Source organism: Fundulus heteroclitus, chromosome 12, assembly GCF_011125445.2.
Source record: "Fundulus heteroclitus isolate FHET01 chromosome 12, MU-UCD_Fhet_4.1, whole genome shotgun sequence".
Lineage (NCBI taxonomy): Eukaryota > Metazoa > Chordata > Actinopteri > Cyprinodontiformes > Fundulidae > Fundulus > Fundulus heteroclitus.
The window spans coordinates 23,815,651-23,833,553 of record NC_046372.1 but is presented as its reverse complement, the minus strand read 5'-3'; the positions used below and the strand labels follow the sequence as shown (position 1 = coordinate 23,833,553).

Below are 17,903 nucleotides of genomic sequence, written 5' to 3'. Positions count from 1 at the left end.
AATTATCACAACTCATGAGTTTATAAAAAGGCATTAACTTTTTTTTAAAGTTTATAAAAACGGTTATATTTTAGCCCAGTGACATGTCCAGGATGGACTCTGTGTCCTCACCTCTCGCTCGTTGACTGCTGGAGAGTCACCAGCTCCTCCACGACCCTGTGTTACGTCAAGCCGCGTTTCTCCATCAGATACGGCATGACGTAACACCTGTACGGAAAAGCAGGTGTAGAAAACCCATGGATGGGAGATTCCATTTTTAAAAAGTTTAATAAAATTGCTTAAAGTTTATCAGAAAAAAACGTAACTTGCTTTCAAAGAACATAAAATTTTTTTTATTAAACTTCTGCTAAGTTAAATATTGTTTAAGGTAATCTTGGCTGGTTTAGCTCGTCTGCCTGGCAGGTGTTTTGGGTTGGAGTAAAATGAGTCCATAGATTCACAGGAGTCTATTTAACATGTTTCTGGTGTGACTCGCTTCGCATCGCGCTCCACTCTGTGTAAAAATAACAAATAACTACAAAAACTCTGAGAATCTCTGGTCTCACACAGTTAGAACCCGTTCTCCAGTCCATGTTGTAGCTGCAATTTATTTGTTTATTTTTGATGTAGTTTCCTTAATAATCTGTATGCATCAAAATCCTTGTCATTTTATTAAACGACTGTCCTGGTTCAGCTCCTCATGAGGTGGAGGCTGCTACATACTGACTGACAGCAGCTCTGACAGCAGCTCTGCCTTCTCTGTTACTGAAAAGCGTGTCATGTTAAATTAGCCGAGCTAGAGCGTTACTCTTTCAGTTTTAAATAAAGCATAACAGTGAATCATGAGGAGATCCCTGGTTAGTCGCTGCGTTTATCAGCCAAAGTACTGGAAGCGAGGGAATAAACGCTGACAGGCGACATGGCCACAGGTAGAAATAATTCATGAATTAGCTGCAGGAGCAGCAACAGACATACTTACCGAGGGAAGTTGTTGTCAGCTGTTCTATTCACTGAACTTTCTAACCTGCTGGTTCACATAAATCCAAAGAATATCTGTGACCATCGCTACTTTCATTCATACCATCTGTGGTCAGTTTGAGATGTTCTTCCAAAAGTTAAAATGATTAAACACCGTTAAAACTCAGATGGGAGACCTCCGCGTTGCAAAGAGCCGCCCTACTCTCTTTCTGATTGGCTAATGTCCTGGCTCTGCCAGATTTTATTGGTTGAGCGGAGCTTCTGTTTAAAATCTTGAATAAAAAGTCTACACAGAACATTTTGCGCTCATTTTCCAAATGACGAAAGTACCTCACAGCGACGGAGAACATTAAATAAAACATTGATAATATTACTTATTCAGATCAGAAGGTGGAGGAATGTATCCCCCCCAGGGATAAAACACAAATGACCAGAGGGGGGGACATCAAAACCAGAGGGGGGGGGGGGGGGGGGGGGGGGGGGGGAATCCCCCCATCCCTCCCAGCAAATCGCACCCTATATATATATATATATATATATATATATATATATATATATATACAGGGGTTGGACATAAAAACTGAAACACCTGGTTTTAGACCACAATAATTTATTAGTATGTTGTAGGGCCTCCTTTTGCGGCCAATACAGCGTCAATTTGTCTTGGGAATGACATATAAAAGTCCTGCACAGTGGTCAGAGGCATTTTAAGCCATTCTTCTTGCAGGATAGTGGCCAGGTCACGACGTGATGCTGGTGGAGGAAAATTTTTCCTGACTCACTACTCCAAAACACCCCAAAGTGGCTCAATAATATTTAGATCTGGTGACTGTGCAGGCCATGGGAGATGTTCAACTTCACTTTCATGTTCATCAAACCAATCTTTCACCAGTCTTGGTGTGTATTGGTGCATTGTCATCCTGATACACAGCACCTCCTTCAGGATACAATGTTTGAACCATTGGATGCACATGGTCCTCCAGAATGGTTCGGTAGTCCTTGGCAGTGACGCACCCATCTAGCACAAGTATGGGGCCAAGGTAATGCCATGATATTGCAGCCCAAACCATCACTGATCCACCCCCATGCTTCACTCTGGACATGCAACAGTCTGGGTGGTATGCCTCTTTGGGGCTTCTCCACACCATAACTCTCCCAGATGTGGGGAAAACAGTAAAGGTGGACTTATCAGAGAACAATACATGTTTCAAATTGTCCACAGCCCAAGATTTGCACTCCTTGCACCATTGAAACCGACGTTTGGCATTGGCACGAGTGACCAAAGGTTTGGCTATAGCAGCCCGGCCGTGGATATTGACCCTGTGGAGCTCCTGACGGACAGTTTTGGTGGAAACAGGAGAGTTGAGGTGCACATTTAATTCTGCCGTGATATGGGGAGCCATGGTTTTATGTTTTTTGGATGAAATCCGGGTTAGCACCCGAACATCCCTTTCAGACAGATTCCTCTTGCGTCCACAGTTAATCCTGTTGGATGTGGTTCGTCCTTCTTGGTGGTATGCTGACATTACCCTGGATACCGTGGCTCTTGATACATCACAAAGTCTTGCTGTCTTGGTCACAGATGCGCCAGCAAGACGTGCACCAACAATTTGAGCAAAACTGTGCTGTTACCCTGCTAATTGGACCTTCACACTCTGCTCTTATTGGTTCAATGTGCAATTAATGAAGATTGGCCACCAGGCTGGTCCGATTTAGCCATGAAACCTCCCACACTAAAATGAGAGGTGTTTCAGTTTCATTGTCCAACCCCTGTATACACTCACACACACACACACACACACACACACACATATATATATATATATATATATATATATATATATATATATATATATATATATATATATATATATATATATATATATATATGTGTGTGTGTGTGTGCTGATGTTATGCGGCCCTCCAACTTCATTTGAAAAAAGATTTGGCTTACCAGCGCTGGTGGCTTTTTGCTGATAGAAACTTATTATTGTAAATGTATTATAGACAAGTAAAAATCAACTGAATGTTCGGTACAACACCAAACATTTGTCTTTTAATAAGCACACTTTTTACAGACTGTGGGAAGAAGCCGGAGTACCTGGAGAGAACCCACACATGCACAGGGAGAACATGCAAACTGTAGCTTTATTATTATTATTATTATTATTATTATTATTATTATTATTACAGAATGTGTAATATCATTTCATCGAGCTAAAATGTGTCATAGGAATTTGTAAAACAAATTGTTCATTGATCAGAATGATATTATTCTGTTCTGATTTCATTTTTTATTGTGTTTAGGTTTTAAATGCAAAAGAAGTCGGAAAAATATATTTATTTTGATCAATTTAGATCTGCGAAAGAAAAGGTTTTTCTTTGACGCGTGAGTAAAAGTATTAATTTTTATGTGGAGAATGTAACGATTTCTATGTTTAACCACAAGAGGGAGCCATACTCTTTCTGATGACACTATGTCAAAGCAACACAAATGATAATAAAATAATAACGCACATGCTAAAATAAATTAACAAAGACACTAAATAAAATATACAAAGCCAGTAAATGATGTTTCTGTCAAAAATACGCTGAACTAAAAAAAAACAAGCTTCCCACAAGTTAAAGTGAAAAAAAAATGCTGTAGCTTTAATGTGTATTCTGTGCAACTCTCATGGGATAAAGTGCAAATATCACTAATACTTCCTTTGCTGATTACGCTGACAAGGTGTGTGTGTGTTTGGGGGGGGGGGGGGGGGATTTATACTTCTTAAATAGCACTCACCATCAGTAATTTAAAACTATCATGGAGTAAATTTAATTTATATGGTGTTACTACGTCACAATATAGGCTACATACAACTACAACCAATTTAATCAAATTTAATTTTAAACTGGAGAAGAGTTGTAGCTTTACAATTTAAAGTCTATCAAATTAACATGACCAAAGTTGGAAACGATGATTATTTCGTCAGAAAAAGAAACAAAAGGACCAAAAACACTAAACTCTTTCAAAAACAAGATCATTTTTTATTTTATTTTGTTTTTTTTAATGTGAACCGCAAAATCAACTAGAGAAAAGCAGCATTGACACGACAAATGATTATACATCCTGTACAGACTGGATTCTGACTGCGTGGACCCACCTACTTTCACTTTCATTACTCAGTGATCACGCGGTGACGCAGTGAAATACAGTAAGTAACTAATTTATAAAGTATCTTATTAACTACGGAATACATTTTTGACCGGCTAACAAATGTGGGAGGCCTTCGCACGTTGGAACTTATTTAGATTTTTTGTGCCTTCTGTTGAGCTGCATCGGGCAGTTTAGCCAATTGTTACTTCCTAGTTCCCTGTTTACAGAAACTTCCCGATTGCTTTAATTCGTGTTTTATTTTAAAACTGCTAAATCCCGGATTTTTTAAGCAACGTTTTTGAAGCTCAACTTGAAATAGTCTGAATGTTTATTTCTTGTTTATTTATATTCTGGCCTCTGCTGCTAGGAAATAGTAGGCAGGAAGAAATGTTTGGCTGCGGTGGCGGATGGTCAGATCTGTGGTCAGATTCCTTTGCAATTACAGATAAATATTTTACAAACAAGAATATCAGAACTGTATTTTAAACTATTAGTTGTCATAAGTCACTTTATACTTGTAGTAGTATTCCCAAGAGAGCTTGACATGTGGAGGATGGACCTACAACTGACTTTGCACATTACAGACCAGTAACACACTTTGAACCCATTGTGCACAGGAAGGGAGAATATGGTATATAAGATTTGGTGTTTTGGACCCTAACCAGTTTCTGGCGCTATAATCACCATCTCTTTGTAGTTTAATTTTAAGCCTTGTTCTCATTATTGCTACTTCTTGTTTTTCTCCCCGCATGTTATGGCAGGATGTTTTAACATAAAATCGGCTTCATCTGACCATCCGTAAATACAGAGCAGAGACACAACAAGACAGACAAAAAAGCACAGAAGCACACATTGATCCAGGAGTACTTTCTACATTAAATGGTAATAGCGGGTGATCTGTCTCCCCTGGACGATGTCACAGCTAACAGAACGCCAGACCAGGTGAACTTACTATGAAGAAAAAAAGAAAACAAAAAAAGTTAAAAGCTGAAATGAGGACAAGCAATGCAAAATTGAAGAACAGTAGAACTCAGTAGATTGATAAAAATAGAAAAATAGACCCTGATATCCTCCAGCAGCCTAAACCTATAGCAGCATAACTATAGAGGTAGGTCAGAGTAACATGAGCCACTCTGACTAGAAGCTTTGTCAAAAAGGAAAGTTTTAACATTAGTCTTAAAAGTAGACGGGGTGTCTGCCTCACGGACCAAAACTGGGAGTTGGTTCCACAGGAGAGGAGCCTGATAGCTAAAGGACCTGCCTCCCATTCTACTTTTAGAGACTCTAGGAACCACCAGCAGACCTGCAGTCTGAGAGCGAAGTGCTCTGTTAGGAACATACGGGGTAATCAGAGCTCTGATATATGATGGAGCTTGATTATTAAGGGCTTTATATGTGAGAAGGAGAATTGTAAATTATATTCTTGATTTAACAGGAAGCCAATGAAGGGAAGCTAAAATTGGAGAAATACAATTCCTCTTGTTGATTTAAATAGATAAAATCTATTTAAGATATCTGGAACGTAAGTGAGGTGAAGCCGATTTTATGTTAAATTTGCCTGCCATACTAATCCGGGGTTTTCCCACCAGCGCGTGCATGTGTAGGGCCCTGCCCTGAAGCTTGCGCGAAGCTGACACCAGCTATGCACAGTTAGCTGAGTGAAGCTGACACCCCATGTAAAAACCTCCAGTAAATACGCTTGCGTCCCTCAAATGCGCGTTCCCGCTGAGGGTGTGAGCGTGTCCCGATTCTCCAGAGCGGTATTTAGCCCCGCCCCCTGTTTTTGCCTTCGAATCACATACATATACGTAAACGCCTCATTGGGCGCAGGTTTGCACGTCGACGTCTCCGCCACATAGTATGTGGCAGAAAGTAGTGAACGTCTATGTTCCCTGTATAAAGGTTTTAAGTGTTTAGGTAGAAAGAAACAGATGGAGCTTATATATACTGACACATATAGATTGACCTATTGATCAATGTTTTTAGATATAGATGTGCATACATAGGTTTTGATGTAGGCTATAGGTGTGCATTTATATATAACTATATATATATATATATATATATATATATATATATATATATATATATATATAACTATATATATATATATATAACTATATATATATATATATATATATATATATATATCTATATATATATATATATATATATATATATATATGTGTGTGTGTGTGTAGTATGTATTTATTCTCTCTGATTTTGTTGAGTTTGTTTCATATAATTGCTTTTTAAAACGTCTGAAAGCACATAGTAATGTTTATCACATCTATTTATTGACTTGTTTTATCTGAAAGTGTGTTTTTAAACAAGTAAGCTGTGATGCTATCTGTGTACCACGTTGATCTTTTTTTTTTTTACTTCAAACCAGCTGTTGATGGAGTTGTAAAAAAATACAATAAAGAAATAGTTATGTCAAATTTATTATTTATATTTATGTATTTTCTTAACAACAACAAAGCCACATCAAGGTGCTATCATACAACATATGTATTCTTTAGTTATTTTATATTTATTTCATGTATATATTTAACAATATTATTTTCCATTCATTTCCCATTTGTGGCAATATCCGCTCTGTTAATCCTCTCAAATTTCAGTTCCTGCTATTTTTCCCTTCAAAACGATTGCTTGGTGCAGTTTTTATATTGTTTAGAAGTAATGGTAAAACAGTGACAGTCCCATCCATGGCATTATACAGGTAGACACCCCATGGACTGCTGCTGCTTCTTGGAGCTGATGGTTCACTGCAGACGCCATCTTGGATGGGTCTCTGACAGTGCATTTATTTGTACTGAGGAAGCAGTTTGCTCGACTAAAATGAATCGTAACTCCCCGATTTTCACACGGTTTGGTTTGCTACAAACGGCAGAGATGTGGTTATGATACAGGACGCCAGCACAGATAAAAACCACTGATTTTCATATTGAAATATGTTGTTTAAACATACTGTCTATTCCATTTATTACAACAGTGTGTGAAATTGATTGTCAATCAGTGCAGCTTCTTAAGTGGACAGTTTGATTTCACAGAAGTGTGACTGACTTGGAGTTACACTGTGTTGTTTAAGAGTTGCCTTTATTTTTGAGCAGTGTATAAGTGACGACATTTCTTTTGAATATATTCATAATATTAACACGTTACTAACTGGCGTATTTCTTGTTTAAGTGTTTTTCGACAGATAAATCAAAGGAATGGCTGTTTTAACACGTTTTACCTGAACATGTTTGAGTCTAATCCTAAAGCCAGAGTCGCAAACAGGCTTAAGCCAACAATATTCCTTGTGGTTTGCTATAACACAGACACCCCCCCCCCCTTTTTTTTTTTACTAACAGTGTACCATTTATGTCTCAAGCGTAAAAGGCAAAATGGACCTCAGGTAAAGCAAAATTTCACTTTCAAACGTTTTACATCAGTGATTTGATTCCAATTATATCATTTAGGACAAACTAATGGAGGTGCATTTACAACCCCTGATGATGGCAAAGTTTAGAAGGAGGAGAATGTTTTTCACTGGTATACTACATTTAAAGACATTAAGTCAGATGGGCCCACTGTGGTTCAATGGGTTGAATAGTTTTCTTACAATTGGCAGACTGTGGGTTTGTCTCCAGTTTTTGTCAATGTCAATGTGCACCTGGACAAGGCACTTAACCACCAAGTTTTATGAGAGTGTGTGCGTTTGTGAGTTGAATTGGGTGAATGTGACAATAATTTGAAGCACTTTGAGTGATTAGTATGACTGAAAAAGTGCTGTACAAGTTCAGGCCATTTACCATTAATGTTTTAGGCCTTGTGTTTAATAAATTAAATACAAAATTTAGATTTCTATTGAAATATGATGAAAACACTACATTCTTCCTTGACTTGTTTTCTTTGAACTACAGTTATAATTATATAGGGTATGCACATATTTGAAAGCTCTTTATTTCTAAAACATATATAAATTCATTATTACAGTATATTAAATATAAAAAAACTTACCCCAGCCTAAGCTTTTGCATATCAAATTAAATTATAAACACTTTCAAACTTTAACTGAGTCATTGCTTTTGTTTTTCAAATTTTGGATAACTCTTTTTCCCCAATCTATTGCAGAATAAAAACTCCAAAAAATGGCAGCCTAAGAGAGCAGTGCAATTTTAGAATTCAATAACAATAACAAAGACTAACCTCTTTCATTTCTTTGTGCCTTTCTTTCCCTGTGTTGTATGATGTTTTAGGTAATTAGACCTGGCACTTTCTGTGCATTTAAAAACGGTCTGCTTCTGTGAGATAATCCAGTGACATCATGGCTGCTGGAGGTGAGTTCAGTTTTATGTAAGGGTATACCAGTAAGGGCTGCAGATAATAATAAGCTATCAGTTAACTAAGGATCCACTAGGGAAGGGTTGTTATCGTAATGATTATTAGGATCACATCTAAAAAAACACCAGAATGGTGAAAAAAGTTACCCCTTTGAAAATAGGTGTATTTTGATTAGAGTAGTATTTTTTTATGTATGTATTGATGTTTTTTTAGTAATATCTGAAATTAACTTTTGCATTAAAAATAATAGGGAGCTAGAAACACATTTTGGTAACAACAATACAAGAAAGGAGCTCATTTGTTCAGTAACTGTCAATTTTTTATGTCTGTAAGGACATTTTAGAATTTTGTTTCATTTTCCCTTATAGGTTTCCTACCTGTCAGAAAAACCAGAAGTTTTGAATTCCTGCCACCTGATAGTAAGTTTACTTTACATCATATCACAAAACACAAAGAAGAAATCTACCGTTCATCAAAATAAAAGCATAAATTAACCACTAGGTGTCACTGTTTTTACATTTAGTAGCCATTTACACTCCCACCAAATCCTGTAACAATGAATGAACAAGGTAATATGTAAAGGGTAAATTAATTGAACAGGATTTCTTGACTCTACTAAATTAATATGTTTGGATAAAACTATCATGGAGTAAATTAACTGTACAAAAGTTTTATATAACCCCTTAAAAACAAGCTGGACGGCCAAAGTACAGGAAAGCTAAGACAGAAACTACACACAGTCTGTAAAGTCTTTACAGATGTCATTGTGAACCTGGAGTCTCGTCTTTCTCCACCTGCTTTTCAGCTTTCCAACACTCGCTTTTTTCACTTCTGACTGCTGGAGCACTTTTCCACAGAGATTCCTTTGTCACAGAAACAACTTTCACTTCAATTGGAGCAATGCAGTCAATGATATTCAAAACTTTATACTGAAAGTTATCTACTAGCTCATCTACTGAGTTACAGGACAAAGTGGAAGTAGCAGAGTAAGCTTAGTTAAATGTTTCAGTGGCAACACTCTTAAACATGTGTTTTCATATGTCCTTTGGCCAAATGAGTCACTGGAAGTGATGCTTTAAAGGGTAACAGAAAATTGATCAGATAGGGCAACATCAGTTTCATTGACCTTGGCAATGTTTAGACCTTTAGTGATGATTAAGTCTAAAATCATGTTGAGTTAAACCAAAGTTTCTAAGTGTGTCACACAGTTCTTTTGCACTTCTGTCTTCAGGGTTGTCAACGTGAAAGTTGAAGTCTCCCACAATAATAAACAGTCATAATCAACACATATCACAGATAGGTTATTAAATTCATTTAAAAAGTTTGATTTGGACTTAGGAGGCCTGTAAACATTCAGAAACATAGTTCATACTGGGCTCTTTATCAAATATTAAAAAGAGTCGAATTTTCCCAGCAACACTTTTTTTATATTTTAGCGAATCATTAAAAATGTTGCCACTCCTCCACCTTTCCTTTGCTGTCTGCTCTCACAAAGATAATTGTAGTTTGGAGGTGTCGACTGTATCAGAATAGCTGCTTCATTAAATTCATGTAACAATATTTATTTTAAAAATATAACATCAAGATTATTGTCAGTAATAAAATCATTGATTAAAAATTATTTTCCTGACAGAGATCTAATCTATAATCCACGATTATGTACAATATATTTACCACTATTTCCCGCTGTACATCACCGCAAAGTTTGCAGCTTTACAGCTGTGTTCATAATATTAGCATATGTGGACCTGTGGCTCGCTTTTTCTCTGGAGGCTTAGGAGAAGACCATTTAGCACGAAGATTGTTGCGATACCTTTGATTGTTGTCAGGAGAAGGATTATTTTCCTGGTTGCTAGGTTGAAGCGCCGCAAATCTATTATGGTGTGGAATTCCCACATTTCTAGCTGGTTCACTTCTGATAACGGCACATTGCCTAGTTCTCCCTGGAGCAACTGGAGCATTTCTCTTTGCCTAGTTGAGGGGTTCTTCCTTGATTCTTTGGCCTTGCGGCCATGGTGTTCCAATGTGGGCTGTAGGTGGGTTTAGAGATGGCCTTGGCAGAGATGCAGAGTTGGGCAACAGGCACAGGTCTTTGTCCAGATACTGAAAACCCCTGGAGTAACAGGGGCGAGGCAAACAGGCAGGAACCCAAAATACCAACAAGGTCACTGAGACAGAGGCAGGCTAGGAACGCTGGGTGGTCTACTCACACAAAGGTTATTGAGAATCTGGCACCAGAGCTCAGGAAGAGGCTTGTTTAAATAGCGCCTCACACAGGTGAAGCCTAGCTAGTAATCAGGCAGAAACAGGTGCATGCAATCAGAAGAATTTGTTGGAACAAAGCAGAGTGCAGAGAGTGACGTCAGCAGCCAAGAACAGGAACAGAATCACAGCTGTGAACATGACAGAACATGATTTAAAAATCCCTTTTTACATTTGACACAATGTCCCAACTTTATTGAGTTTGTATTGTTAAATCAGACGATCAGTTATTTCTTTAACTGATAAGTCACATTTTTCTATTTGAATGTCTGTTTCGTTACAGTGAAAAGTCCCAAATCTGGAACAGTACTGCCTCTTTTAAATCTGGTTCTGTGTGGGAGAAGTGGAGCAGGGAAGACCTCAGCAGCCAAGGCCATCTTGGGTCAGACTGAGCTTAGTTCAGCCTCCAAGATATCAGAGATTGTTAAAAACCAGGGAGAGGTCTGCGGACGTTGGGTTTCTGTGGTGGAGCTGCCTGCCTTGTACGGACGATCAGAGCAGGAAGTGATGGAGGAATCACTCAGGTGCGTCTCCCTCTGTGATCCTGAGGGGGTCCACGCCTTCATGCTGGTCCTACCTGTGGGTCCCCTCACTGATGAAGACAAGGGAGAGTTACAGACCATCCACGACACGTTCAGCCCTGTGGTCAAAGACTTCACCATGATTCTGTTCACTGTGGAGTCAGATCCTACAGATCCAGATGTTGGTAACTTTGTAGAGAAGAACAAGGACATCCAGGAACTCTGTCAGAGCTGTGGAGGAATATATGTTGTTCTCAACATCAAGGACAGACAGCAGATCCCAGAGCTGTTGGAGAGGGTGGGAGCGATAAAACACAGCTATACAACAGTGATGTTTGCAAATACCCAAACAGAGAGAGTCATTCAACTCCAGAAAGAGGTAGAAGAGTTTAAGAAGGAAAAGATTGCTCGTAAGTATCAGGTTAACATTTCTCAGAATCTGATTTCATGTCCTTGGCTTCCATCTTTAGACTTCATTGATATTTAATGTGAATCCAAATGTTTTAATGTTGCAGGCGAGGAGAAAAACATTCCAGAGTGTCTCAGGATTGTCCTGATCGGTAAAACTGGGAGTGGGAAGAGTTCCTCTGGAAACACCATTTTGGGAAGAAAGGCGTTCACTTTTGGATCTTGTCAAAAATCAGTAACTAAATGCTGTCAAAAAGAACAGGGTATGGTTGATGGTCGCCCTGTTGTTGTCGTTGACACTCCTGGTTTATTTGGCAACAGTCTGTCCCATAAAGAGGTAAACCAAGAGCTGGTGAAATGCATCAGTCTTCTGGCGCCAGGTCCACACGTCTTCCTGGTGGTGATTCCAATTGGCAGATTTACAGAAGAGGAGAAGGAGACATTAAAACACATCAAGGAGGTTTTTGGAAAAAAATCAGAAAACTTTTCCATCATTCTTTTTACTAGAGGAGATGATCTGGAGTATGAGGAGAAGTCACTCCAAGAGTATGTTGAAAAGGATTGTGAGGAACCGTGTAAGCAGCTGATCAGAGACTGTGGAGGGAGATACCATGTGTTCAATAATCGGGCTAAATGGAATCAATTACAAGTCAGAGAGCTGATCAGAAAGATCAACACCATGGTGAAGGAAAACGAAGGCAGCTTCTACACCAACGAGGAGCTACAGGAAAACAAATAAAATGAAGAGAATCTTGAAGGAAAAGCAGGAAAATGTGAAACACACTAAAGGAGGAGCTTGAAAGAAAACAAAGAAGAAAAAGAAACAATGAGAATAACAATGAGAGAGCAGAGAGCAGAAAAAAGGAAAATGCAGCAAATAACAAGATGTGGAGAAGAAAGAGAAGGATAAACTGTAGATAAAAAGGTCACACTGGAATCAGACCTGTAACACAAGCAGGTCTGCACATACCTACTCTTTTGTACTTTGCCCACTAAATGTTCAAGCACTTACCCAGATCCGTGATGTCACTTAGTGAACAAAACTCTATACCTAAACCACCCCTTTTCTTTTTTTTCAGTTGTTTTCAGCAAATACATGCTTTAAAGTTATTTAATGTTTAATCAAACAAACCTTGGTCTGTCAGGTATAGTCCTGTGAATATTAGCCCTATTTAACTGAGATAATACAACAAAAAAAGCGTTATATTTAAAGTTTTACAGCCATGTTCTTTCTATGCTTATAGAAAATACCAAAATCCAGTTTATTATGATAAAATAGGTTAATTACACCAAGCAGCCGCCTAGTGTGTTGATATATAATTAAACTTACCCTAATAGTCCTTTTGGAGGTTAAATAGAACCCAGCACAGGGCGCGATGAGCAGATATAAACAGACGTAGCGGCATCTATTGGCAGTACCGCAGAACTATACTAAACCCATATGCCGATTAATATCAGAACATCACTAATAAATTAATTTTCCATTCATAAACTGAAACAGAGACACAGAACTAAGGTGAGAACCACTCAAACAGTTGCTCTATTTATAATGTTGTCTGTACTTAAGACTGTAGAAGCTAAGAAGCGCATTGTTATTACTGTTATCACAGTATTATTAAGAACATTTACTCCCGTCAGTCAACTCTGCGTCACATCTGAGCCTCGGCAGGTTTAGCGCCCGCTTCAGTGAACTCCAATGTTCAGACTGTATTCCCAGCCACATTCCAGTCTTTTCCCTTTTGGGATCATATATTTTAACTTTTTTACGTTTTATTTTTCCTAACCTTTTCACTGCATCTTTGCCCTTTCTTCATGGTTTCCACAGTTTGCTCGCTAGGAGATCCTAACAGCCATTAGACGCTTCCTGGTTTACCCCGTGCTACATACGCGCAGTGTCGTGCTTCCGTTGTTATTATTAATATACATGAAGGGCTTTATTTACTAACAAACTGAGCAAAAACAAAGAGGAAATCGCCAACATAATAACTAACACGGCAGCAGGACGTGGTAATATTTCATTAAAACTTTTTATGCAACAAGAGTGAGTTACTGAAGTATACATTTTAAAAATGTAAAATAATGTGGCAATACACCTTTAAACTAGCTGTAGTTATGTTTAACTTGGCTAGTAGCAAGGCTGTTATGAACAGGTTCTTTCCACTCCCTTCGGACATAAATTTTTCTGTATATTCTTTTCATATTGTGTTTTCTTGTTTTACACATGTGTATTTTTGTTTATGTATTTCAATTACCTTATGTTCAAATAAACATTTCCAATCAATCAATCAATCAATCAGATTTCTGTATGAATATGTTTCTTGTGTTTGTTTATGTTACCCAGTTTGGGTTACAATGTGTAAAGTATGCACAACATGGGTTTTTTCTGTGTTTATAGCTCAGAATAAAATCAAATTACTCCGTTTTCTAACAATCCTGGAACTATTTGTTGATGATCTGTGATTTTTACAGCATGGTGGAGCGTCATCCCACAATGGGATAAATGGCAGCTAGGTTTAAACATATTTTAAATTCCCCTTTTGGTCAAGAAACTAACAAGACCTTAATCCCACTGGGTATGTGGAGGTAGAATATAACAAACTAAAGAACTCCAAGCGCCATAAAGATAGGAATCACAATCTCCCAGGCCAGATTTTTGGTCCATGTGGAAATTTTTTTGGTCGACAAGTCAATATCCAGTTTGTGGGAACGAGCTACAGATGTTTAGCCTCGTGAGACCATCCTGATCTCGCGAGCTTTCAAGGTTTCACTCGCAGATCAGTCTGGCTACTCTCCGTTAAAGAAAATTTGGAGCCGTTCACCAAACGAACGTCCAATCAGCGTTGGCTTTGAGGCGGGTTGAGGTGTGACGCAACGGGAAGCGCGTCAGTTCAGTCTAAAGAACATGGCGGTTTCAGCCGATGAAACTAGCGTTAGCGTGGCTATCGAGCAAGTTTTATCGGAATTACAGAGTATTTCTCTGCTGAGCTAACGAGCCTTTACCTGCAGCAGCAAGAGTAGCTTGGCTTGTGGTTGTGTTTTCGTCGTCGCTCGTAACAGAGCGACGACGAATCTGATTGGTTCATTTGGCCCGTCTATCACCAACATAGGCCAATCAGCTAACCAGTATTTTCGCCCCTTCCCAAAGTTACTTCAACGGAAGGTTTCCAGATGGATATGCGGAGCAAATCTATCTGGCGGAGTCAGGTAAACAGATGTTAATCCAGAGGAAAATACTCTGCTTAAATTTGATACGTTTGGTAATAAAAACTTTTAAACTTTTGGCTTTAATTGTCCTCCAGTAGTATTTAATATACAAGTAAAAGAAGTTTAAGCCTGTTCAAGATTCAAGACGATTTTAGCTACAGGGAGAGTCGTCTGCATTGTCCATGGCTTTGCAGCAATCCCTCATACTGAGCAAGCATGGAGGATGAACGGTCATCTGCCTCGACCGACTGGGGTTACAGAAGACAGAGCAGAGACACAACAAGAGAGACAAAAAAGCACAGAAGCAAACATTGATCTAGTAATCTGTTCTAAATTAGATGGTAGTAGCGGGTGATCTGTCTTCCTTGGATGATGTCACAGTTAACAGAACGCCAGACCAGGTGGACCTACTATGAAGAGAAAAAAGAGAGAACAAAAAGTTAAAAGCTGAAATGGCAACAGTCATTTCAATGCAATGCAATGCAAAACTAGAGAACAGTAGAAATCAGCAGAGTGAGAAAATTAGACCCTGATGTCCTCCAGCAGCCTAAGCCTATAGCAGCATAACTACAGAGGTAGCTCAGGGTAACATGAGCCACTCTAACTATAAGCTTTATCAAAAAGGAAAGTTTTAAGATTAGTTTAGAAGATTATTATTATTATTATTATTATTGTTATTGTTATTACAATATGTGTAATCTCGTTTCATCAAGCTAGAATGTGTCATAGGAATATGTATTTAATCCAATTGTCCATCAATCAAAATGTTATGATTCTGTTCTGATTTAAGTTTTGAACTTCAAAAGAAGTTGGAAAATATATCTGTTTAGATCAGTTTAAAATTCTTCCTTTGACGGGTGAATAGACCCTTTTCACATGACGTCACTCAACTTCCGTTTTGAAGCGGAGCAGGGTATCTTTACACCCGGCTACATGCTTTTACATAGAAAATTCGGGAGGTGAAGACGTGTTTCACTGATAATCAGCGCGATTTCATAAGGTAAGACAGAGACCACAATGTGTCGCATTGACTATCTTTATTTTCCCCTTTGTATTGGTAGCGATCATTGCTGTTATATAGATGCTTTGATCGGGACAGTAACATGAAGATCAAAGCTAACATGCAGCAGCTTGTTAGCTTACTTTACCTGTCATTAATCTGATGTAGATGTTATGATTACTGTAGCTTTGCTATTATAGAAATAAATCTTGTTCACTGAGTGAAAAAAGAGACATTTATTTGCTACATTGTTCCCCTTACTTTATTATGGTGACGTGTTATATATAATTGTCACTGAATTAAAACGATCTTATTCCATTTGAATCTTTTTGTTCATTCCTAAAAAAATTACAGTGGGTCTATTGGACAGTACTTCTGTTTCTGAATTTTCTGTGTATTATAATGAATTTTCTTCATAATATTATTTGCACTTATATTAATGCACTTTTTATTAGTTTTTGTGCAAAATACTGTATATTTTAAGTAGAAGCCTGAAATTGTTTTATTATACTGTATTAGTAATGACATGTGCTGCTGACCTCTTAGTCAGATCAACCTTTGAAAAAGAGATCTTAATCTCAATGGGAGTTTATCTGGTTAAATAAAGGTTTTAAAAAGTATTATAATCAATTTTTTTCCCCTTGTCGTCCTTGTGTCCATCTCTCAGCAGCATCATATCCACCAAGCATGGCACAATCACAGAGAAACCGCTACTGCAGTGTCCCACAGTGTTCGAACAACAAAAAAAACTTTCCATATCTCAGTGTTCATGACTTCCCGGCTGATGCTGAGACTGGAGCCTATTGGGTGACGGCAATAAGAGACGAGGGGCCAAATTTTAAAATCCTTCGCGGCAGCACTTACGTCTGCAGTCAGCACTTCTCTTCCGAGGAGACCTATGTTTCTGCAAGTGGTCTTTAACAAATTAAACTCCATCTTTCTTTCTTAAAGATAATTGAGTTATAAGTTTATTTAGCTTTTCCCAAGATAATTTCAGTGGCTCACCACGTAAATTTTTATTAGAGCTGTCAAAATCAATTTGTTAATGAAAGGAAATTAATCTGAGAAATTAATTAATTTCTGCACATACAAATGGTTTTTAAAAATACTCACCTGTACACTGTGATCGCACACTGTCTCTTTCTCCTGCATTGTTTACATTTCAATTGTTTACTGTTAAATCACTGCTGCACTTTATCCTGTAATTTACTGTAATTCTCAAGCTGTATGCAAACGAAATTTCGTTCTGTACGAACTCTGTGCATACAAAATGACAAATAAAGTTGTCTAAGTCTAATTTGTCTATGGATGAACCCAGAACCACACACACGGGACTTAAAATGAAAGTCTTTATTGAAGGTTTGATGGGATGGAGGGTGATGTAACCAGCGAGGTAGAACTGCACGGGAACAGGGTGATGGTGTCGGCAGGAGCTGACGGCCCGGAGAGAGACTTCTTGGAACCAGGAACAGGCAGCAGGGTCCACACCTCGGCAGAGAACTGACAGTTCAGGGGAGAACCCACCAGAGCTCGGCAGCAGGCTCTTCTGTAAGGCAGAGGGGAACCGGAGCAAGGCAGCAGGATAAACAGGACAGGTAAAAGGTAAAATGGACAGAGCTGCTATGAAGTATCTATGTAATAAATAACTAAAATATATGAAGTGTGATGTATGAAGTTTTTTAAAATCCATGTTTTTTGGTCAGTTAAATGATTGTCTAACTTAATAAATAATTTAGATTTTATATTGCCCGACTTTTACTCCGCTTATGGGTGCACAAATAAAAGGACACTAGGAACCAGATCCTGGGGAATAACCTTCCATGAGTAAGACTTTATGATAGATAATCGTCATGCTTTACAGTTACAGTTTTCCGGCATAAACACAATATGTGCTAATGGGTAGCAGGGATGGAAGAGAAAAGTACATTAAACACCAAAAACAAACAAAATGGTCCTAAATTACTGGATAGACATGATTTGTGTGTGTGTGTGTGTGTGTGTGTGTGTGTGTGTGTGTGTGTGTGTGTGTGTTCGGAGAGGGGGGGGGAGGGGGGGGGGGGGGGGGTAAAATATTATACAGTTT

General features: G+C 38.3%; 1 protein-coding gene across 1 annotated transcript; it reads left to right on the top strand.

The window, feature by feature from the left end:
- The first annotated feature begins 4,123 nt into the window (after positions 1-4,123).
- Positions 4,124-12,910, top strand: LOC118564910 (GTPase IMAP family member 8-like). Its single transcript, XM_036144314.1, has 5 exons — positions 4,124-4,154; positions 8,341-8,421; positions 8,794-8,844; positions 10,971-11,618; positions 11,724-12,910. The coding sequence occupies exons 2-5, from the start codon at positions 8,409-8,411 to the stop codon at positions 12,353-12,355; spliced, it is 1,344 nt and encodes a 447-aa protein (XP_036000207.1). The 5' UTR covers positions 4,124-4,154; positions 8,341-8,408; the 3' UTR covers positions 12,356-12,910.
- The last annotated feature ends 4,993 nt before the right edge of the window (positions 12,911-17,903 follow it).